The sequence below is a fragment of the Antechinus flavipes genome, chromosome 1 (genome assembly GCF_016432865.1).
Source record: "Antechinus flavipes isolate AdamAnt ecotype Samford, QLD, Australia chromosome 1, AdamAnt_v2, whole genome shotgun sequence".
NCBI classification, from domain to species: Eukaryota; Metazoa; Chordata; class Mammalia; order Dasyuromorphia; family Dasyuridae; genus Antechinus; species Antechinus flavipes.
The window spans coordinates 358,612,468-358,636,951 of NC_067398.1; the positions used below are offsets into that span (position 1 = coordinate 358,612,468).

Below are 24,484 nucleotides of genomic sequence, written 5' to 3' on the forward strand. Positions count from 1 at the left end.
TTATTGTTGTTGTTGTTGTTAATCACATTCAAATGGAATGTTAAGCTATGGAATTTCCCTGAAGATGATACGATGATACAATACTAGGTGATACAATAATAGAATTCTGGACTTGGAGTAAGGCAAACCTGAGTTTAAATTCTGTCTCAAATTTCTTGATATCTGACCTCGAGGAAGTGATGTAATCTCTCTCAGCCTCAGATGTAAAAGGAATGAATTGGCCTGGATAGCTTCTAAGATCTCTTTTAGTCTTAAATATATGACCTTATGATCTCAGAGAAAGGGCAATGAGTAAAGAAGTCCGCTGAATAAATTGGTGATTGACTTACCTCTCCCACTATTTAGTGACTCACTTTGTAACTTTGACCTGTAGTCCTGCTAATCATTTTATTTATTGGTGGTAACTTCAGGGAATTCAGTTTTCAATGTAAGATTGAGCACGGATGCATGGAGTTAACTGTTAAAATCAAATAAAACTTTTAACAAAGTTAATGAGACACATTTAGTGACACAAGAGTCTTTATTGTACCACCTGGTAATTAGACAGAAAGGTAAGCAGGTCATATAAAAGAACTATAATTACTGTTTACTTTGATACAGACAAACCACATTTTTGCTTTTTTCACTTCATTGTTAGTTCTTCACTATCTATAATCAGTGTTTGTTCACATGTTTAACATTTAATTATAACCTTTCCCACTACTGTACTTGCTAGTATTAATGTTATTAGACATCTTATTCCCTTTGACCTCCTCCTCCTCACCTCTAGTGCAGAGATCCTGAAATAGCTAACCTTCTGACTCCCCTAATTTCCTCCCTTCTTCTCAGTTCCTCTTTCTATGTTGAAATACATAAGGATTCTGGAAGCTATTACTAGGTATGGACTGTGAAGTGAATGGGGATGGAGCTCAGCAAGAGTGGGCTATGGAGAGAAGGGCTAAGTCATATATATTGCTCTTTCTGATGACTTTCCTTAAAAAAGAAACCCTGAAATGACTGAAGGGGAGCTACATTAGGCCAACCTTATATGATGATTTTTGAGACAAGGAAAAAGAATCCCATACTTAAAAGAACCACCCTACTATATTCTGAAGTTTCTTCTAACACTAAGGCAAAGCTTTATAATAAAAGGAAATAATTATTTGAAATTATATTTTACATAAGTATAATTAAGGGGAGAAAATTTAATTATATAGATGTTTAGAAAAGTTAGTACACTGATGTAAATTACATTTTGTAGTATAAGTGAGATAGCCTGACATCTTTTCCTTTTCTGATTAAAATAGGATCATAGACTTAGAAAGATTAGAAAAGAGAGATCTCATAAGAAGTTATCTGATTCCCTTGTTTTGCTGATAAGAAAGCTGAATTCCAAAGAGATAAGGTGACTCAATTTTTACATAAGTCTTGCCAATACTATCCATAATAATCTCATAGACCTATATCCCCTTCTTTCTACTCATAGAGTCACGAGCTTAGTTCAGGCTCTTATCTAATCCTCAGTGTAATGTCTCCTACTTTGTTTTTTTGTTTTTTTTTTCTTTCTTCTTCCTCTTGTCCAATGCATCATTTCTATACAAGCGGCCAAAGTTCTCCATTCTAATTATCATTGACTCCCTATTTACCTCTACAATCAAATATAACCTCCTCTGTTTTGCATTTAAAATTTGCAAACTGATTCCTGCTTATCTTTCCAAGTTCATTATATATTGTTCCCCATCATGTACTCTTGGTTCTAACTTTGATCCAGTCTGACTAGCTCCTTCCTATTTCTTATATACAACATTTGGTACCTTACTTCAAGCTTCCTTCATACCCAGAATGTATTCTCTTTTGGATTCTTAGAACCTCTAGTTTCCGTCAAAGTTAATCTCAAGCATTATCTCCTACATGAAAATTTTCCTAATTTTACTCCTCCCCTCCCCAAAGCTTCCGGTCCCTCCCCTTGAAAATTATCTACCAGTGTCCTAGTCTCTCAAGCTTACAGCTAGGATAATCCTGGACTCTTCACTATCTCTCATGACATTGCTTCCCTCATATTCAAGCTATTTTTGAGGCCTGTCAATTTTACCTTTATCTCACAAATACATCCCCTTCCCTCCTCGAACCTTGCTACTACTTTGGTAGTCCTCATTATCTCAAGCCTGGACTACTGTAATAGCCTCCTAGTATGTCTGTTTGCCTAAAGTGTCTCCCTGCTCCAGTGTTTATCCTCCCTTCATTCACTTAATGGTTTACCTAAAATTCAGGTCTGACCATGTTATTCTTCTAGTCAGCTAAATTCCAATAATTCCCTATTGTCTCTAGGATCAAATACAATCTTTTTTATTTGGTGTTCAAAGTCCTTCATCATCTAGCCTCCTCCTGTGTTTCCAATCTTTTTACAACTTCCTTCCCACTATGTACTCTTCACTTCATTCAGTGATAGTGTCCTCTTGATTGTTCCATAAACAAGACACTCTAGACATTTTTCCTGGCAATTCCCCATTCTTGTAATGGTTTCCTCCTTATTTTCACATGTCCAGTCATATACTGAATTCTCTGACTTTTAGTCCCAACTCATCTTGTCTGGGAAACCTTTCCCAACCTCTCTAACATCTAGTGTTTACCTCTGATGATTAGTTCCTATTTATCCTGTATATGGCTTTTTTGAGTATGTGTTTGTTTGCTGGTTTTTTGTTTCCGCCATTAGATAGTGAGCTCCTTGTGGTCAAGGACTGTCTTTTACTTCTTTTTGTATCCCAAGTTCTTGGTGCAGTATCTGGTGCATAAAATAGCTTATTGGCTAACTGATAGAGGAAGGGGAAGGTAGAGGGATAAAAGAAATTTCATGAGAAAACAAAAGGGAAAAGAAGGAGGAGGTTGGAGAGGCCAGAGATAAGCTATTTCCTCCACCTCTCAGTCTTGCCTTAGCTGGCCCAGTTAATTTTTATTTGTATTTGGACAGATAGAAGCTAAAGATAAAAGTGCTTCCTTATGGTCAGTTATCTGTTTTCATGGTCAGCATGCCTAAGAGACTGCTCAGCTGTTTAGCAAACAATAACTGCTATCTGTATTTTATTTTGGAAAGTTTCCCAAAAGCTTTCAAATCTGTGACCTCATTTGACCATTCCCAACACTGTATGATGTAAGTTAGGCAGATGCTATCTCCATTATTAGGATTAGGGATGACACAGTAGTAAGAACAGAATGTGGGAAGGAGGTTTTGGGAGATTAAATTAAATGCTATGAAAATCAGTTAGAGTCCACTGGTCTTTAGTCCACTGACCCAAAGAAAGAACCAAAGTAAAACTCAGGGCTTAAGGTTACAACTAAGTACAGCATGGTGCAGTAGGCAGAAAAATGAATTCAGTAGACCTGAGGCTCACCCCCAGCCTCTGATGCTTCGACTTTGGGCAATCACATATTCTATTTGGATCTCAAGCTCTTCACCAGTAAAGTGAAGAAGGTTAGCCCAGGAGGCTTTGGGGGTTCATTAAGCTTTTAATTTATACTGATTCACTGGGGCTGGAACATTTTGGTTAGTGTGGTTAAATAAGAGGATAGAGTCCATCCACATTACTATTAGGACATGCTCTTCCTGTTTGTGGTGTACCACTAGTCCTGCATTTTTACATAGTCTGTGCCATAGAACAGGGAGTCTGCTTTGTTTGGTTGTTTTTCAGTGCTGAGTCTTTGCAACATCATTTGGAGGTTTCTTATCAAGATAGTAGAGGGATTTACCATTTTCTTCCCCAACTCATTTTACAGAAGAAAAAAGTAAGTCAAACTGTATTTAATGATTTGCTCAGGGTCACATAGCCAGTAAGTATCTGAGGCTAGTTTTGAGCTCAGGAAGATGAGTTTCTGACTTCAAAGCTATCACTCTGTCCATTGCACCATCTAACTGCCCGTGTCAGGTATGTGGCTAAATCTGACCTGAGGGGAAGAAGAAAGGGAATAAAGATTTATATGTGTTCAGCACTGTACTAAGGGCTTTACCAATATTATCTCATTTGATCCAATATTCCTGTGAGGTTAGTGTTATTACCCCATTTTGCAGTTGAGGAAAGTGAGGCAAGGTTAAATTTAAGAATTTGCTAGATTCCCACAGCTGGTAAGTATCTAAAGCTGTATTTGAACTGAAGTTTTCCTTGACTCTAGTAATAGGGGTCCATCCTTTGAGCCACCTCACTGTCTAGATAAAAATCCCTCTTGGGAAGACTTGTTCCTCTGTGGACTGATTGATTCTCCATAGTCACTGGCTTTTGGAATGATCTGCTACCATATTGTTAAACACCACTTTTGGGGATGTCATAGATAATACAACTTAAATTGACTTAAAGAGATTGAGGCCAGTCCCATGTCTTCTGACAAGGATATAGCTAAATCATACATGATCAGTGAATGTCTGCCATATAAAAAAGAGTTCCTAGAATTGATTTCCCATGATATGTATAACACCATTTTTCTTGAAAAACAAATAAATGATTATTTGCCCTACTGGGTTCATGGACTGTCATTTTTACTATCATTGAATTAGGAATTTTTTATTTTTATGTATTTTATTTGCTTTTCACTGGTATCTAAAGAATTTTGTGTAAGGCAGTTATTCTCAAACAGAACTATACTGGAGACTAGTAAATTAATTAAATTAAGTATAATCTGAGTCAGTGGCTCTTGGTCCCTCAGAGACCAAGATTAGGAGAGGGGAGATGTCATTTGTTAGAAGAAATTAATTAACTGAAATAAAAGTCTGTTCTATCACATTTGCTATTGGTACAAATCTATAGAAAACAGACCAGAAAAATCTCTCTCTTCCCTTCCTCCTGCCCCCCTCCCCAACCAACAACCTCAAAGAAACCTGAGTAAGCAACTATCCAGTTGTTATTCTTTTTGATTACATATTTCATAATTACATGATTGCATATTTCAGATACCCTGAATGTGAAAAATGTTGTGCTTGGAGAAAGAAGGGTCATTGCTTTATGGTAATTATTTGAATTTTACTTAATATGTTTGTGACTGTGCCAGAAATTTCCCTCGGAGTATCTTTACATTTTTTGCCTGTTATATAGATATCTAACTTTGTTTCTTCAATTTGGTTATTAGTATTAAAGTATTAGCCTTTCTAGAAATAGTGGCAGCTTCCCCTTATATAAGCATCAAATATTTTGCTTTATGATGGATGCCCCAATTCTCTTCTTCCATCCCATTTCTTGATCTGTTTCCTACAAAAAAATCATGTAGCTTTAGCTTTTTAACACGAACCACTCCTGTGTTCTTTAGAAACTTGGTTCATAATTTGAAGGCCCTATTCCTTAAGTGAGGATAATCCTTAGTAGAACCATAATGAGGGTGAGGTAACTGGGGTTTTCCCCTAAGGTGCCAAATATAGAGGGGTCTGACAATTCTTGGATTTCTTCAGCAATGTAAGAACAACCGTGTAGTATCTAATTGGGCAAGAATAAAGCAGATGATGGAATAGGATGATTTTTTTTCTCCATTCCACCCCAAATTGTTGAGGAAATATTGATACTCTTTGTCCCAGTTTTGATATTTGTTATTCATTCATTTCAATCATATCCAACTCTTCATGAATCCCTTTCTTGTTTTTTTGTTTTTGTTTTTGTTTGTTTGTTTGTTTTTTGGCAAAGATACTAGAATGGTTTATCATTTCCTTTTCCAGTTCATTTTTACAGATAAAGAAACTGAGGAAGACAGGGTTAAATGACTTGCCCCAGAAGACATTTAGTGTCTGAGTCCATATTTGAATTCAGGTCTTGCTGATTTCAGGTCCAAGCAGCTAAATTCCCATTTAGAGTTCTGGTTCAGAATTTGAGTCATCACTTACTAAAAAATATCAAGTAGTGTATTGCCCAAAACACATTTGGATTTTGCCTTTATCTATGACTCCCTTATTTCCCCTTTCTAGCCAAACATGTGGGTTCTGAGATCCTCACATCCTGGAATTGATTTCCTCCTTGATCAGAAACCAGGCTATGCTTCTGAATATGTCAGAATCTTGCCCCTCTCTTAGCACCTAAAAGTCTCCTAGTTTTTGATGGCTCAGGATGATTTTTATGTCTGTTAATCACAGATGCTGAAATATATCATAGCAGTTTGAGAATCCTAGCTTTCTTAATTCCTGTCTGTGTGTCTGCCATCTTGATGCATAATTTTTCACTGATTTTTGGTGTATGCATCTTGCTTCAGTGTACCCCTTGCTCACCTTGCCTTGCCCATTGATCATTTTCTTGCCTTGCCAATAAACTAATTTCTTGCTTTGCCTTTGGGTACTATTGTTTTCATATCTCTACTTGAGAACCTAATTATAAGCCTCTGGTTCCCAGGACTACCAATACTGGTGAAAAATGTATTCATTGCCTATTGTGAATCTGTACTTTTTTCTACAGCCTAGCATTAGCTCTCTCAGTTTCACTGCCATGTTTGTTTGTTTGTTTGTTTGGTTTTTTTGCCATGTTGCTTATGATTTAAATGTGATAACCTTATTCCTGTGAATTCTTAAACTTAAGCAACAGGAGATGGAAACAAGATCTCTATTACATCAATCTCTGCTAGTCTTTAGATGCTTCTTTCGTTAATTTTGTGACCAATTTATAACCAAATATGTGACAAACACATAATATTAAAAAAGGATGAATCCCTCTCTAGGCCTATTGCTTGGTTTTCAGGGAGAAATAGCTTACATACTCTTGTTGAAATAGGTCAGTACTTAGGTTTCCCTTTCCTGATACAAACGCAACTTCCCTTTTCCTTAGCAGAGTATAGAAATTACTGTAGCTAAAAAACCCCCAAAACAAAACAAAACCCCAAAACACTAACAAATTCAAAATTCGTTTAGCAGTATTAGCCCTGGTAGTGAACCTTTCCAATGTTAACTAGATTGTTTCTTGAACTACAGATGCACAATCCCTTGTTGTTCGCATGATCAAAACTTTATCAACATAGTGGGATCTACTAGAACTCTTTCTCTTCTTTAGCAAACCTTCACGACATGGTGAGGCTTTGGAAGAAAACTCCAATATAAAAACACCTCTTGGAGAATACAAAGGCTGTCACTGGTCCTGATAGCCTTCTGATACAGACAGATCATTTTATGGCTTCAAATTGACCAAAGAAGATATGTTCAGATGTTTCCAAATTCATTGCCAAATATAAACAGGATTATCCTAGCCTGGACTATGACTACGATAATTGGTTAATTAAAATTTCAGGTTTCACTGTAAGGCAATGAGCCCCTTCTTTCATGTACAATATTTACCCTTTCTAGGGAACTCATTGTGGTCACTGCAAATGAGTATTCTTTACAAATGAATGTTCTCCTTTACAGACTAAATTATCCACTTGCCTTACTCCCTCAAAAGTGACTCAGGCATATTTGAAAATTTAAGCACTACCATGCTGCAGATTAAAGAGCAGCTGCTAATATTAGCATGTTTTCAATTTGTCTAGATCAGGCCAGAATAATTAGGTCTTGCTCTTCTCCTTCCCAGTGACAAGAGTCTTTATCTTGTACATGTTTCAGTCTTCACCTCTGCTATAGAATGTCTAATGGGAGAAAACAAAATTCTTCATTTGTAGTTCTTACCTCTAGTAACATACTGGACTAAACGGGTAAAAGAAAATTCTGTCCTCTTTCATTTATGAAACCCTTAAAAAAATACATCATCCTTTCCCCTAGCTTTTATTTCCCATCAAAAACAATGTAAAATGTTCTAAAATTGTGGGTATTGCATTTCTCTTTAGATTACCATAGTCTAAAATGTGATGGTGAAATCTAAATATCTCTAAGGATTAATAATAATACCTGAAGAAAAATACATGTAACTAATTCTAAAGGCTGAACTTTGTAGTCATTTATACCTGGATCTACAATGTCCTTTTGTGTATTTGTTTTTCATGGAACTTTTGTGTTTCTTGACACCCTCTTGTGAAATAAGATATGAAATTCAGCACAAATTTGCAAAATGCCAAAGTGATTTAATGAATTAATAACTTAATGCTAAGCACCTGTTACATGCAATGACAAACTATATTTTATGTGAAATCTGGGTAATTTATGGCTCTGTTACAAATATCAGCAGCTAGTGCCATTTATTTGATTTTTAAAAATATGTATATATATCTATATCTATTATCTATATATCTATATATATAGGGGAAAATCACTTAATAGAAGCTTATATGAAAAAGACTTAGGATTTTCATTGGACCAGTAGATCAGTGTGAGTCGGTGTTACAGATTTGTCCAAAATAACCCAAATAGCAAAAAATAAAAGAAACTAATTTTATCTATGGTGATGGTAGTATGTGTAATAAGGTTAGAAATATCTTAATTAATTGTTGGTGAGACCACATTTGAGTATTGTTTGTTTCTGAGCATGACACTTTAAACTCATCTAGAAAAAAATATATACTGCTATAGTGAAAGAATACTCAGTGATCTCATTCAATAGAAGATGGATTAAATGTGGGGTGTTTAGCCTAGAAAAGATACTGCTGAAGAGGGACATTATAGTCTTCAAATAAAGGACTATCACATCTGGATAATCAGACTTTTATGTAGTTTTGGAGGTCTTAAAAACCGCTTGCTTTTTTTTTTAAGGCAATGGAATAAATATTTAGAAGAGTAGAATTGAAAGAACATGAGGAGTAACTTACAAGTAGAATTATCTAAGAATTGAATCAGCTGCCTTGTGATGGAGTGAATCCAAAAACTAAAAGATTGTTTTAAAAATGATTGTTTTTAAGTATTGGTATTGTGTGATATACTGTCATATACCACTGTCATAGAATGCTCCCTTGTTATGATGGAATGCAGTCAAATATTATAATAAAAATATTGCAACAAATTAAGAAATTGATCATAACTGACTTCCTCTCTCCACACACACACACACACACACACACACACACACACACACTTCATTCTGTACTTATAATTCACTGTTTTCTCCTTATAAGTGGTATGTGTTGTAGTTCCAATTAGCCATTTCATTGTTGACTTTTTTTTAGTGTTGCTTTCTTTTGAATTATTGTTTTTTTCTAGTAAATTTATTTATTTTTTTAATAATACACATTGTTTTATAAATCATGTAGGGAGAGAAAAATCAGAGCAAAAAAGGGAAAACAGGAGAGATTAAAAAAAAAAACAGAAAAAAGGAAGTAAACATAACATGTGTTGATTTACATTCAGTCTCTTTAGTTCTTTTTCTGGATGCAGATGGCATTTTCTGTCCAAAGTCTATTGGGATTGCTTTGAATCATTGAATCACTGAGAAGAACCAAATCTTTCATAGTTGGTCATCACATATTCTTGCTGTTATTTGTGTATAATGTATTCCTGGTTCTGTTTGTTTCACTCAGCATCAGTTCATGTAACTCTTTCCAGGCTTTTCTAAAATCAGCTTGTTCATCATTTTTTATAGAACAATAATATTTCTTTACCTTCATATATCACATCTTATTCAGCCATTCCCCAATTAATGAGCATCTATTCATTTTCTAATTCTTTGTTATCACAAAAAGAGCTGCTACAAACATTTTTGCACATGTGGATCCTTTCCCCTCCTTTATGATTTTTTTTTTTTTTGGATACAGACCCAGTAAATGTCACTGCTGGTTCAAAGGATATGCATAATTTTATAGCCCTTTGGGCATAGTTCCAAATTGCTGTCCAGAATGGTTGGATCATTTCACAACTCCACCAACAATGCCTTCCTCCAACATTTATCATTATCCTTTCCTGTCTGGAGAGTGGTTTTATTCCATCAGACTTTGTTCAGAGGCTTGGTTTCATGTGGTTTTCAAGGGAAACTGATAGAGCTCAAGCAGCTTTCTGGCTTTACTCTGCCATCTTCACTCCACTTCTGGAAATCCCATCCTTTGAATTATTGTTATTGTTGTATAATTAATTTTCTTGATTCTGCTTATTTCATTATATATTAATTCAAATATGTCCACACATTTCTCCAAATTTTTCATATTCATTATTCAGAAATAATAATTACTAGTGATTATTTCAGTACATCTGTCCAGCCACTCATCTTGTTTTTAGTCTTTTGTTACCTCAGAAAATGCTCCTTTAAATATTATAGCTTTTCTTCTATATTTGTTATATCTAGAGAATAGCTCCAGGAGTGATATCTTTGAGTGAAAAGATTTGATAGAGCTCTCTGATTTTCCAAGGACATTTCCCAAATGTTTTCCTGAATGACTGAACCAATTGGTGTAAGTGGCAAAATGGATAGAGCATTGGCCCTGGAGTCAGGGGGCCCTAAATTCAAATCTAACCTCAGACACTTGACACTTAGTAGCTATGTGATCTTAGGCAAGTCACTTGACCCTGATTGCCTCATTAAAAATATATAGTTCAATTAGTTTACAGCTCTATCAGTCAGTACTCTAGTATCCTCTTTTTCCTATAGTACTTCCAAAATTTCTGCATCTTTACTAATTTGATGAATATGAAGTCAAAACCTCAGTTATTTTCTATAGTATTTTTCTTTTTGATTGTTTAGAACCTTTTTAAATATAATAATTAATAGTTTGCTTTTCTTCTTCTGAAAACTGCCTATCTATATTCTCAAATATTTATATGTTAAAGAATTATTCCTTTTAGATATTCAGCTATTTTCTATAAATCCTACCAACTTCTTTCAAAGATATTTAGTGTAAAGATTTTTTTCCCTTTATACCTTTTTTTATTTTATTTGTATTAATTTCATTCTTGCAAAAGTTTTTTTTTTTTAACTTCGTGTAATCTCTATATAAAATACACATTTTCTCTTTTATGATTTCTACCTCTTATTTAAAAATTTTCTCTTTCAAACATAGGTCTAGTTTCTTCTATTTTTTCCCCTTAAATTATATTACTTTTTGTAACAAAGTCATTTATCTTGATATTAGTTTCAGTAAAAATGTAACATCTAAAGTCTTTTGTCTGATAAGGAATCTTTGGCTTAGTAATTTGTGTTGTTGGAGTTATCAAACATGTGACTGTGATTCTTGTCTATTCCATTCAACTTTTCTATTTCTTCTTATAATTGATTATTGGTTTATACTATAGTTCGAGTATGGGTTAATAGTATAGTTTTTATAAGGTGTCCTTCAACCCAACTTTATTTTAAGGTATTGAATTTCTCCTGTAGAATTTAAAAAAAATTGCATTATTTTGATACATCACTAAATCTGTAAATTTGTATAGGTGGTTCTATAATATTTATTGTGTTGTCTCGGTGCAAAATTGAACACTGAACATTTCTACATTTGTTTGTCTTCCTCTATTTCTGTAATTGTTTTCTAGTTGCATTTTTAGTCCTGAATGTGTCTTACAAGATTAATTCCTATCTATTTTATGAGTTCTGCAGGCTTTTTTTAACAATGGATTTCTTTTTCTATCTCTTCTTACTGGGTTTTGTTGATAATGTGCAAAAAGAATGATGATTTTGTGGTTTGACATTATCGCATCATACACCTCACACTACTCCTATAGAGAATGTTACTCCCAAGAATGTTAAGTATTGTAGTGAAGCATTAAAGCAAATTAATACATTAGTTTTAACTGACATGTATGTGTGTGTTTGTGTGTGTATGTGTATAATTTCACTATGTTTCTACTAAAAACAGATGATCTGTATTGTTAATTTTAATGTTTTTATTCCTTGAATATTTGGGGCCCTCTGAATGACTCCTATCATTTGCAAATAGAGGTAATTTTTATTTCCTCTTTTTTCCTAATCATGCCCTCAGCTTTTTCTTATCTTATTGTTAAATATCCATTTAAGTGGAATCCTGAAGAAGATATTCTTGTGTCAAATGGAAGGTTGGCTTGGATATGGTATGAGATTGTCCTCATTTTAAGATTTTGTGATTCAGTATATTACAATTTGATTTATAGTTTAACATTTTTGTTAGCTCTTTACATATTTGAAATATAAACATAAGTGTAAATTTGGAATGTCATTAATTTAATAACATTAAAACTTACCATTTTAAATGTCTGAGTGATATATTTGAAAGATTGGTTAATATGGTATTTATCCTTTTTAACTTGGAAAACTTAGCAGTCACAATCTGGATCATAACTAGAGTTTCAAATATATATATATATCTGTCTGTGTCTTTCTGTCTGTCCACTTACATATCCTGAGTAAACAAAAAATATTATCTTTGTAAAGAATAACTAGCAGATTCTTAAATTAAAACTCTTATTTTTTGAATTTTAGATTTTTGTCCTTCATTTCAAATAAAATGTTCAATGCTCATTAGAAAATATTAAACATAAATATGTTATTAAATAATATTTGAATTTCTATAAGCACAGAATACTGTATTCATTACTATATGTAATATGATCAATCAGCAAAAATTTATTAAGTACTTCCTATGTGTGAGGCACTGTTTTCTGTAATGGGAATACAAAGAAAGTCATTTACAGTCTAATAAAGAAACATCATAAAAACAACTATGCACAAAGGAGTTTGATGTTAAGGATATCTGGAAAATACTTCTAATAGAAGGTAGGACTTTAATTGATTAAACTTGAAGAAAAACAAGCAAGCTAGGAGACGGAAATGAGTAAAAACATGACATATATAGTCTACCGGACACCAGTGAAAACTTGTTGATTTGAGAGATGTCAGGCCAAACATCAGTGAGACCAGTGTTATTGGATTGCATAATGTGTGAAGGAAAAGAAGGTGTAAGAAGACTGAAAAAATAGGAAAGACCTAAGTTATGAAGAACATTAAAAGTAAAAAACATACATATTTTATTCTGAGAGTGATAGGGAACTACTGGAACTACTGAATTAGGGTAGTGATAAGGTCAAACCTGAACTTTAAGGAAATCAGAGTAACAGCTGAGTTGAGAATGGGATTGGAATGAGGAGAGACATGAGATAGCAGACTACGGTCATAGTTGAGGCATTAAGTTGTGCAATTGTGAAATGTCTGGTCTTTAGCCATAATACAGACAAATGTACTATGCCCTTGAATTTAGGGCATAGTAAGATATGTTCCCTTCTTAGTGAATTATAAGAAGAAAGTATCAATGAGCAATAATATCAGACTGACTATGAATCCAAGAAGAAGAATCATCAACAATATTTTAGTAACAGTTATGGCTAAGAAGAAGACTGGCATTATATAGGAAAACTTGTCTCTTAAGCTGGCATCTGTGTTGTCACAGAGAAATCCCTGTGAATTCAAATGAAGGTAGAAAGGATTTATCAAATATTTAATGTCATCAGTGTTGTTTTCTTTGATACAAAATAAATAGGAACTTTGATCCCTGTTCTTAAAGAACATTAGCATCTGATCATACACACCAGTATAAATATAATGGATATGCATAAAGCACTCTACAAACCAATGATTATCATTATAGTTATGAGGATGAAATATAGATCATATACCTAAAATCATGTTTCTGTGTATGTATGTTTAGGTACATCTATGTAAATATAAAGTGAAAAATAGTAACAAATTTTTTAATTTAATTTTTTTGAAAGGCAATTGAGATTAAACCCAAGGTCACACAGTTCATAGTCTTAAGTGTCTGAGGCTGGATTTGAACTCACATTTTCCTGATTCCAGGGCTGGTGCTTTATCCATTGCTCCATCTAGTTTCTCCAATAGCATCAGTTATTGATTACATTTCAGGTTTTTTACAAGCCAGACTAAAGTAGGGATGGGGTAATGTGCCCTAATTTTGCACTAATATTGTATACATATTAAAAATTCAATGCTCAAAGCATAGTTGATGTATTCCTGAATTTAGAATTGGGAATAACTTGATTTGAAACCTGCCTCTGAAATATATTCACTGTGTAATTGTAAGCAGACTATTGCACTTCTCCCAGACTTAGTTTCATTAGCCTGTAAAATGGGAATTACAATATTACTAGTAGCTTCCCTCGTAAACCTTATGAGGCTCAAGTGAAATAATCTATATAAAAAGCTTTGCCAACTTTAAAATAAATATTAGTTAATACAGTCAATTAATAGTATAACATATTGGTTAGCTGATATCCAGAATCACAGAAAAAAAATCATTCCCCATGTTCATCTTCACTAAGACTCACTGAATTTAGAGATGCTATGCTAATATTATTCTGTGTGTCAAAATCTTCATTTGGGGTTTTCTTGATGAAGATACAGGAGTGGCTTGTCAGTTCCTTCTCCAGATCATTTTACAGATGGGGAAACTGAGGTAAATGATTTGCCTAGGATCACACAGTTAGATGAGTGTTCCAGACTACAGGTCCAGCACTTTATCCACTATACCACCTAGCTGATGCTCTTATCATTATTATTTTCATCATAATTAACATTCTAAACTTCATTATTATAGGATAACTGACTCACTAAACATTAGCTGAAAAAGAAGAGTTGATGTGGAGATGAACCACGGCCCAACTAAACACATACTTAGTTTATACTTGCATAGAACCCCAGAAAGTTAGACTCACAATAGACTCTGGAGATCACCTAGTGTATTCTTTAATTATATAGATGAGGAAGCAAAGGTGATTTCTCCCTATTTTCTAAATCATAGTCTAGATAAAGAAACCACCAGCATCACTTTTCCCTTCAGAACCATCTGGGTCCAATGACAAGATATTGATTAGGATGACTAGACATGGCCCCAGAAGCAGTGGGAAACCTTGGCACACTTTGGGAGTCCCGAGGCTAGAGCTCTGCTCCTGGATCTATGACCTGTGTGACCTTGGACAAGACACTTCCCTTTTGTCCCTCCCTTGCCTATCAAATGGAATCCCAGACTCCTAAGATTCTTTCCAGCTCAAATAATCTCTGATTCTGTGACCACATGAGGAATGGAAATGGTTCCTCAGGGGAACAGCAAGCCAGTGGAAGCGATTAGTTTTGCTATTACCTGTATCATACTGCGCCTAAGAGGTTTATAAATAGAAAAAGAGAATCACTATGAAGCTGAAGTGGAAAAATGATACTCAGCTATTAACTATAATAAGGCTCTTCTGCAGCCTGTGTTGTCTATATTTCTCAGTGTCAGAATAGTTTTCCATCTGATATGGTTTGCAATGAAGGTATAGAAGAGTAACCCTTTCAAGTCTTCTGCAATAGTGATCTGTACTTGAATATCTTTCCAAAGAGAAAGGATCTTGGGGAATAATAATGACAGTTGAGAAAGAAAGTCATAATTGAGAGCTAGCTGTACAATTTTCAATGTCTGTTTTCAATACCTTCCCACCTTCCCTTTAAATTCAACTTCACTCCTACCAACCAGACTTGCTGTTCTCTTTATCCCTGGTATATGTGCCTACCACAGTTCCCAATCCAGGACTCCTCAGCCTTCATCCTATCATATCGGGTGCTAGTCTCAGACACTTAACACTTCCTAGCTGTGTGACCCTGGCCAAGTCACTTGATCCCAATTGCCTCAGCAAAAAACAAACAAGTGTGTGTGTGTGTGTGTGTGTGTTGTGTGTGTGTGTGTGTGTGTGTCTGTCTGTCTGTCTGTGTGTATGACTCTTACAATAGCCTGCTGGTATATTGGTATATCTGGCTGCCATATTCCTTTCTCGCTCCAATCCATTCTCATTTAGCCACCAAAGGATTTTCCTAAAATGTAAGAATGACATCCCTCTAATTTATTTTACTGACAGTATATTACCTCCAGCATCAGATTCAAAATTCTCTGTTTGGTATTCAAAATCTAGCTTCTCCTTCCCTTTTGGTCTTTTTATACTTTAATGCTCCAACATAGTGACACTGACCTCCTTTATATTCCTCAGTCAAGATGCTCCATTTATCAGTTGTGGAAATTTTTACTGGCTTTCCCACACTTAGAATGTTCTCCCTCCTCATCTCTGCCTCCTGGTTTCTTTTAAGGCCCCCTAAAATTCTACCACCGATAAAAAGCCTTTCTCAATCCCTGTTAATTCTAGTACCTTTTTTTATGGTTATTTCACATTTTTCTTGTATATAGTTTGTATATAATTGTACACAGGTTACCTGTTCCATTTGATTGTGAGCTCCTTAGAGATGGGGGCTGTCTTTTACTCTTTTTTTTTTTTTTTTGGTATGCCTAGCATTTTGTACAGTGCCTGACATATGGCAAGCCCTTTATAAATGCTTTTTGACTGACAATATATTAAATCAAAATTTGTCTCTTTATAATTTTCACTAGTGATACTCAGTTTGCCCTCTGGAGCAAGAAAAAACAAGTCTAATCTTTTTTCTACAAGACAGGATTCAATAATTTGCAGATATAAGCCAATTTATAATAAACTGTTAATGCCAGGTAAATACAGTTCCTTCAAGGGTCATTTGTGTTTAGAGTCTCATAAAACAAAGATGTCAAATACCTCCCCTCCCACCCCGAATTTAAATGTAATTGGGAAATATTTAACAATATAAATATAGGGTAAGCATCAGTAATGTTAATATGTGGTTTTCTGAATCAGTATGCAGTGGGCAAGGATCCTTATGTAGAATTTTGAATTGTCTATATTCATTCCTAGAGTGTGCTTCTTGATATACAAATAGAAATACAGTTTCTTCTTGATTCTGCTGGGAAAATCCTTTATCCCAGATTGACATAGTCTCACTTCTGACACTTAATGACTGTTCAAAATCTAAGTTTTGAGTTATGGGCAAAGGATAAGATGGAAGGTAGGAGCTCATGATAGTGGATAAATTACTTTAGATAAAATGTATTTACTAATCCTGGTCCTAGAAAAGAGATGATGAAACAGACTTTGCTTCTCTTAGTAGAAGAGGTGAGGAGAATGAAATGGATGACAATGGGGATGAAATATTATATACATTGTCAGACTTGGTTTGATGTCAATTTTACTTCTTTGTTTTTCTTTGTTACATGGGACACCAATATAGCTCTTGATGGCAGGGTATAATTGAAAAATGATTGTCTTTTTTTAAGAGAGTGGTAGAGCTATGTAGATATAAATATGGCATGTATGTATGTACACGCATATATCTTTATTTGTGTGTATATACATCTATACATATGCACATATAACCTGTCTATATACATATAAAGACACAAAACTACTTATTACTACCTATTTTAAAACAAAACAAAAACTTTAGCAATTTGGCATTAACACAAGAACTAGAATAAAAGAATATCTTCAGCAAATATGTTTAGTGTTTACTTTGTACAATGTCCTATGCTAGGCCTGGAAGAAAAAGATAAATAAGATATAATCCCCCTCTTCATGGATCTTCCCTATTAGAACTAGAAGGAGACTTTAGAGATTAAGATTCTGAAATGATATGATTGAAAGAACACTAGATTTGGAGGCAGAGCATATGAATTTGAATCTTATCTGTACTAATGTGTGACCTTGGATAGGACATTTAATTTCTCTGATCAAGTTTATTTGTAAAATGAGAGGTTGGACTAAATGATTTCTGAGGCTTTTTCCTTTCATACTCTAAGGTCGTCACTTGTCTAACCTTGTCTTAACGGATGAGGAAACCAAGTCTCCAAAAAGGATAATGCCTTTTTGTGAGTTTGTGTTATTAAAAGGCAAAATTTAGGTTTGTATTCATGTATTCAAACCTCATCCTTTGCTTTTTCCAATTGATTTGTAGTTAATTCTTGGAGATGAGTAAAAACTTTTGTGACAGATACATACTGAGCATTCTCTAGGTAGTACACAAGTTTCTTTTGAATTTATATTTTATTCTGTCCCATTTATATGTAAAACAATTTTTAACATTTGCTTTTAAAAATTTGAATTCCAAATTCTCTTTCTCCTTCCCTTTTCCCCTTCCATTGTGAAGACAAGCAGCTAGATGTAGGTTATACATGTATAGTCATGGAAAATATTTCTAGAAGTCATGATGTGAAAGAAAACATAGGACTGCCCCCCCCCACTAAAAAAAAAAAACTTCAAGAAAGAAAAGTGAAAAAAGTATACTTCAGTTTGTATTCAGACACCACCAGTTCTGGGGATACTTAGCAATGTTCATCACAAGTCCTTCAGAGTTGTCTTGGATCATTGTATTGCTGTGAATGGCTTAGCCATTCACAGTTGATCATCTTATAATATTGCTGTTATTTTGTAGACAGTACATTTCACTTTGCATCAGCTTATGGACGTCTTTCCAGGTTTTTCTGAGAGTATCTTACTTAGCATTTCTTATAACCCAATAATATTCCATTATAATCGTATGCCACCATTTATTCAGCCATACTCCAACTGATGGGCATCCTTCAATTTCCAATTCTTTGCCCCCAGAAAAGACCTGCTATAAATATTTTTGTCCACATAGGTCCTTTTTATTTTTTAAATTTCTTTTTGGATGACCACTTAGTAGTGGTATTATTTGGTCAAAGGGTATCTATGATTTTATAAGCTTTTGGGCATTGTTCCAAATTGCTTTCCAGATAACACTCAATCAGTTTACAATTCCACCAAGAGTGCACAAATGTCTCATTTCCCTCATATCCCCTCTACCATTTTTCATTTTCCTTTTCTGTCCTATTTGCCAATGTAATATGTACGTGGTAGTACTTCAGTTATTTTAATTTGCCTTTCTCCAATCAATAGTGAGTTAGGGCATTTTTTTTTTAATATGGCTATAGGTAGCTATAATTCATCTAAAAACTGTTTTTAGATTTTGATCATTCATCAGTTAGAGAATGGCTCTTATTTTTATAAATTTGACTCAATTCCCTATAATGTTTGAAAAATGAAGCCTTTATCAGAGAAACTTTTGTTTGTTTGCTTGTTTTACAATTACTATTGTTAACTCTATTCCCTCCTCACTGTTTATTCTATTCTCTCTTTCCTTTCTCCCTGTCCCCTTCCCTATAACTCTTTTGCTTCTGACTATTCTCTCTCCCAGTCTACCCTTTCTTCTATCACCATCACCCCCTTTCTCTTATCTTTATCCCCTCCTACTTTCCTGTAGGGTGAAATAGATTTCTATACCCAGTTGGGTGTGTATGTTCTTCCCTCTTGGAGAATAAAGCTCACTCATTCCTCCTTATCTTCTTTCCTCCCCCTTTACTGTAAAAGCTTTTTCTTACCTCTTTATCCCATTCTATCTCTGCCTTTCCCTTTCTCATAGTATATTCCTCTCTCACTCCTTAATTTTATTTTTTTTTAGATATCATCCCTTCACATTCAACTCACACTTGTGCCCTATGTCTATATGTACTCATTCTAACTGTGCTAATAATGAGAAAGTTTTTATGAGTTACAAATATCATCTTCCCATGAAGGAATTTAAACCTTTACTTGAATCTTTAACCTTTACTTTACCTTGCTAAGGTGAAATACACTTTATTTTATTTTATTTTAACCTTACTGAGTCCCTTATGATTTTCCTTTCTTGTTTTCTTTTTTATGCTTCTCTGGAGTCTTGTATTTGAAAGTCATATTTTCAATTCAGCTCTGGTCTTTTTATCAAGAATGCTTGAAAGTCCCCTATTTCATTAAAGGTCTATTTTTTCTCCTGAAAGATGATACTCAATTTTGCGGTTAGGTGATTGTTGGTGGCAACCCTAGCTCTTTGCCCTCCAGAGTATTATATTCCAAGCCCTCTGATCCTTTAATATGGAAGCTAGTAAATCTTATTTTATCCTGTCTGTGACTCTATGATACTTGATTTGTTTCTTTCTGGTTGCTTGCAATATTTTTTTTTCTTTATGGTGAGGCAATTGGGATTAAGTGACTTGTCTAGGACCACACAGCTAGTGTATGTTAAATGTCGGAAACCAGATTTGAACGTAGGTCCTTCTAACGCTCGAGTCAGTACTCTCTACATTATATAGCTGTCCTTGTTTGCAATATCTTCTTCTTGATCTAGAGATCTGGAATTTGATTATAATATTTCTGAGAATTTAATTTGGGGATCTCTTTCAGGAGGTGATTGATGAATTATTTGAATTTCCATTTTGCCCTCTGGTTTTAGAATATTTACAATTTTCCAAAATATTTCTTGAAAGATATTATCTAGACTCTTTTTTTTTTTTGGGGATCATGGCTTTTAACTACTCCAATGATTTCAAAATTGTCTCTCCTGAATCTATTTTTCCAGGTCAGTTGTTTTTCTAATGAAATATTTCACATTGTCTTCTATTTTTTTCATTCTTTTGGTTTTCTTTGTTTCTTAATTTCTCATAAACTTCTTAGTTTCCATTTGCTAAGTTCTAATTTTGAAGAAATTATTTTCGTTAGTGAGCTTATATGCTTTCTTTTCCATTTAGTGAATATGCTTTTTTTTTTTTTTTTTCTGAGACAATGGGGGTTAAGTCACTTGCCCAGGGTCACGCAGCTAGGAAGTGTTAACTGTTTAAGGCCAAATTTGAACTCAGGTTCTCTTGACTTCAGGGCTGGTGCTCTATCCACTGTGAATATGTTTTTTAAGAAATTCTTTTCATCATTGGATTTTTTTTGTAATTCTTTTACCATTTGGCTTAGTCTTTTTTTTTAAAGTGTTATTTTCTTCAGCAAATTTTTCTGTCTTCTTTACCAAACTGTTGACTCATTTTCATGATTTTCTTGTATCACTCTCATTTTTCTTCCCAGTTTTTCTCCTATTTCTCTTACTTGATTTTCAAAATCCTTTTTGAGCTCTTTCATAGTCTGGGACTAACACATATTTTTCTTGGAGGCTTTGGATATAGGAGCTTTAACTTTATTTTTTTTCTGAGTATATGTTGTTGACCTGCCTCGTCATCATGGTAACTTTCTATAGTAAGATTGTTTTTCACTGGGACATTGATGCATTGTTGGTGGAGTTGTGAATGAATCCAACCATTCTGGAGAGCAATTTGGAACTATACCCAAAAAGTTATCAAACTATGTATACCCTTTGATCCAGCAGTGCTACTACTGGGATTATATTCCAAAGAGATACTAAAGAAGGGAAAGGGACCTGTATGTGCCAAAATGTTTGTGGCAGCCCTGTTTGTAGTGGCTAGAAACTGGAAAATGAATGGATGCCCATCAATTGGAGAATGGTTGGGTAAATTGTGGTATATGAATATTATGGAATATTATTTTTCTGTAAGAAATGACCAGCAGGATGAATACCGAAAGGCTTGGAGAGATTTACACGAACTGATGCTAAGTGAAATGAGCAGAATCAGGAGCTCATTATATACTTCAACAACGATACTGTATGAGGATGTATTCTGATGGAAGTGGATTTCTTTGACAAAGAGAAGATCTAACTCAGTTCTGATTGATCAGTGATGGAGAGAAGCAGCTACACCCAGAGAAAGAACACTGGGAAATGAGTATAAACTGTTTGTATTTTTGTTTTTCTTCCCGGATTATTTTTACCTTCTGAATCCAATTCTTCCTGTGCAACAAAAGAACTGTTCGGTTCTGCACACACATATATTGTATCTAGGATATACTATAACATATTTAACATATATAAAACTGCCTGCCATCGGGGGGGGGGCTGAAAGGAAGGAGGGGAAAAGTCGGAACAGAAGTGAGTGTAAGGCATAATGTTGTAAAAAAAAATTACCCAGGCATATATGTTCTGTCAATAAAAAGTTATAATAAAGGAAAAAAAGATTGTTTTTCCGTTGTTTGCTCAATTTCCTAGCCTATTACTTGACTTTTAATTCTTTTTTAAAAATAGGATTCTGCTTCCAGGGTGGAGTGTTCTTTGTTCCAAGCTTTAGAGCTTTTGTGCACCTATTTTAAGCAATACTTTCAGGGACTTGTAAGTTTTCATTTCTTCCAATGTAGTATGATCTAAATAGAGATGTATTTACTACTCTCTTGGTCTGTGCTCTGATCTATGAGTATTCTTTTCTGTCCTGAAATTGTAAGGAAGGCCTCCTTTCACTGTGGTCTCCAGCTCTGATGTGCTAGTGTATCTCCTTATTCTGGGACTGCCATTCAGGATTGAACCTGGATTTGAATGTAGGCAAAACATCAGAATCCTACCTTAGTACTAGCAAAGAGACTCCTATATTCTCCTTCTGACTGGTTGTTGGACTTCTTTTTGTCTGTGAACTGAGAGTTCTGAAAGCCACTGCTGCTGATCCAGTAGCTCCCAACACTCACTCTTGGTGTGCTGAGGCCAGGACTGTGCTAGCATTATCTGTGCTGGACTGAAAAGTACTCTCACACCAAGGTGACAGTTCTTTCCTGATGACATTTTAAATTATCTTGGATTAGAAAATTGTTTCCCTTCAACTTATTATTGGTTCTGATGCTCTATAATTTGTTTTTAGTCATTATCTAAAGGTTTTTGGAGAGGTTTGTGGGAGAGCCTTTATTCTTCCATCTTGGCTCTGAGCAGTATGCATTTTTTTTTTCTGAGGCATTTGGGATTAAGTGACTTGTCCAGGGTCACACAGCCAGGACATGTTAAGTGTCTGAGAGTAGATTTGAACTCAGGTCCTCCTGACTTCAGGGCTGGTGCTCTATCCACTGCGCCACCCAGCTACCCTGTGGGCAGTATGCATTTTGAGGTAAAAGCTCTATCTAAACTATTTATTGGATATCCTATATTTCCCCCAAAGCCCAGAATAGTGTTGTGTTCATAGTAGTGTTTAACATATTGTTTGAATTAATGGACTAAATTCTATCAGGATATTTGTTCTTTCTGTTTCACCCAGGTCATGTATTTCATTTCATCTTGATCTTCTCCAGTATTTGTATTATATGGAGATAGAATTAACGTGTTCCTTATCGGGACCTTTCACTCATATATTCATTCAGCAGACATTTATACTAAATGTATCAAATTATCAGATATTGTGGGGAACATAAAAGAAGAGGAAAATAACTTTGTATCTTCAATGAAAACTCAAAAAGGTTGAGAGATACATTTAACAACTAGCAAGCAAAAATCAGTGCAAGGTAATATCATTTAAACTGTACAAACAAATAAATGCTTAGGGCATGAAATTGATTCAGATAGTGTATAGTTAGTTACAGAAGACTTCTTGGAGTAGGTGCCAGGCCTAAAGATAGTCAAATATAATTTTGCTACAGTGTCAGCTATAGGACACTGCATATGAACCCTTAGTAAATGCTATTCACTGATGGATTCAGTTCATAGCTTTAATGGGGAGCCAGTATAGTGAAGAGCAAGTCTTGCTTTTATGTGCTCAAAATATCCTTGAAGCTATCTCTTTTTCAAGACTCAAAGTGGAAAAGGTTAGATTTTATTTGGACTACTCTGGGAGAATTTGATTTTGAGGTCGTCATGCTGCTGGAACTCAACAAGAACATGGGGGAGAGGCCACAAGCCACATTTAAAATCTTACAAACAGATCCTCTTGACAGATTATGTGCACTTTAAATGGCAGGCAATTAATCAGCACCATTTCTTTTTTGATTTTGCAGAGATGAAAAGAACCAGTCCATCATAGTAAGTGGGGAGTCAGGAGCCGGAAAGACAGTGTCAGCTAAATATGCCATGAGATATTTTGCCACAGTTGGGGGCTCTGCCAGTGAAACCAACATTGAAGAAAAAGTCCTTGCATCTAGCCCCATCATGGAGGTAAAGAGTTCTGAATCTTTTTTGTTTTCCTATCTTTCCTGCTTTCTCCTCCAGCAATATGGCTTTTGTGTATTGTGATTTTACATAACTGATCACAAGATTCCTTGGAATGTAGCAGCATTTCTTATTTTCAATCCATCTGATATTTAAAAGATATTAACGAACACACTGAGAAAAGTCCATCATGAAATAAGTCATATAGTACAAGAGAGAAGCTTTTCCTGGTATATAGTAAATGCTTAATAAATCCTTATTTCCTCGTCTTGCCTGTCTCACACATCCAGGAATATGTAGTATATATCCTGCAAAGATTTTAGGTGTTAGCCTAGAAGTAAATAATGGAATGTTAGATCTGGGAAAGGAACCTTATATATCATCAAATTTAGGAGTTGTTAATTTTCCTTGCCTCATGTACTCCTTTGCCTTTTTTGTTTTTAAATAATGTTTTTAAAAGTATAAAATAAGATATACAGGATTACAAAGGAAATCAATTATATTGAAATAATGTTATCAAAATATTTTAAAAATCAAATTCATTTATCCTAGATTAAGAATTCCTAATTAAGTCCAACGCCCTCAATTTGACAGATAAGGGAAGTGAAACTGAGAAATAGCTTACCAAGAGCCATTCCCTCCTGAATAGTGAGAAGTATCTCTCCTCCCCACTCCATCTCCTGGATTCTCATTGAGTTCTTTTTCATGTGGAAGTCCATTCTCATTTTACTGGAGTGCAGAAATAAAAGAGAGAAGTAAATTGATATTATCAGAAGAAAGAGAAGAAATACAGTTTTCTCTTGAAAATCCCTGGTTTTCATCAGAGTTTAACTCAGTTGTTCCCTACTACATGACTTTTCACATTGATCCATATCCCACTCAATTGCTAATGTTTCTCCCAAAAAAATTTGCATCATTTTTAATCTCTACATATTTTGTATATATTTATGTATTATTTTGCCTTAATAGAATGTAAGTTCCATGACTTC

The 24,484-nt window shown here is 34.5% G+C and overlaps 1 protein-coding gene across 1 annotated transcript in view; it reads left to right on the forward strand.

Annotated features, from left to right (window-relative positions):
* Nucleotides 1–24,484, forward strand: part of MYO5B (myosin VB) — a 518,558-nt gene that overhangs the window by 232,449 nt on the left and 261,625 nt on the right. The window contains exon 5 of the mRNA XM_051969631.1: nucleotides 23,345–23,501. Coding sequence (XP_051825591.1) covers nucleotides 23,345–23,501 — 157 coding nt within the window. The remainder of the gene's footprint in view (nucleotides 1–23,344; nucleotides 23,502–24,484) is intronic.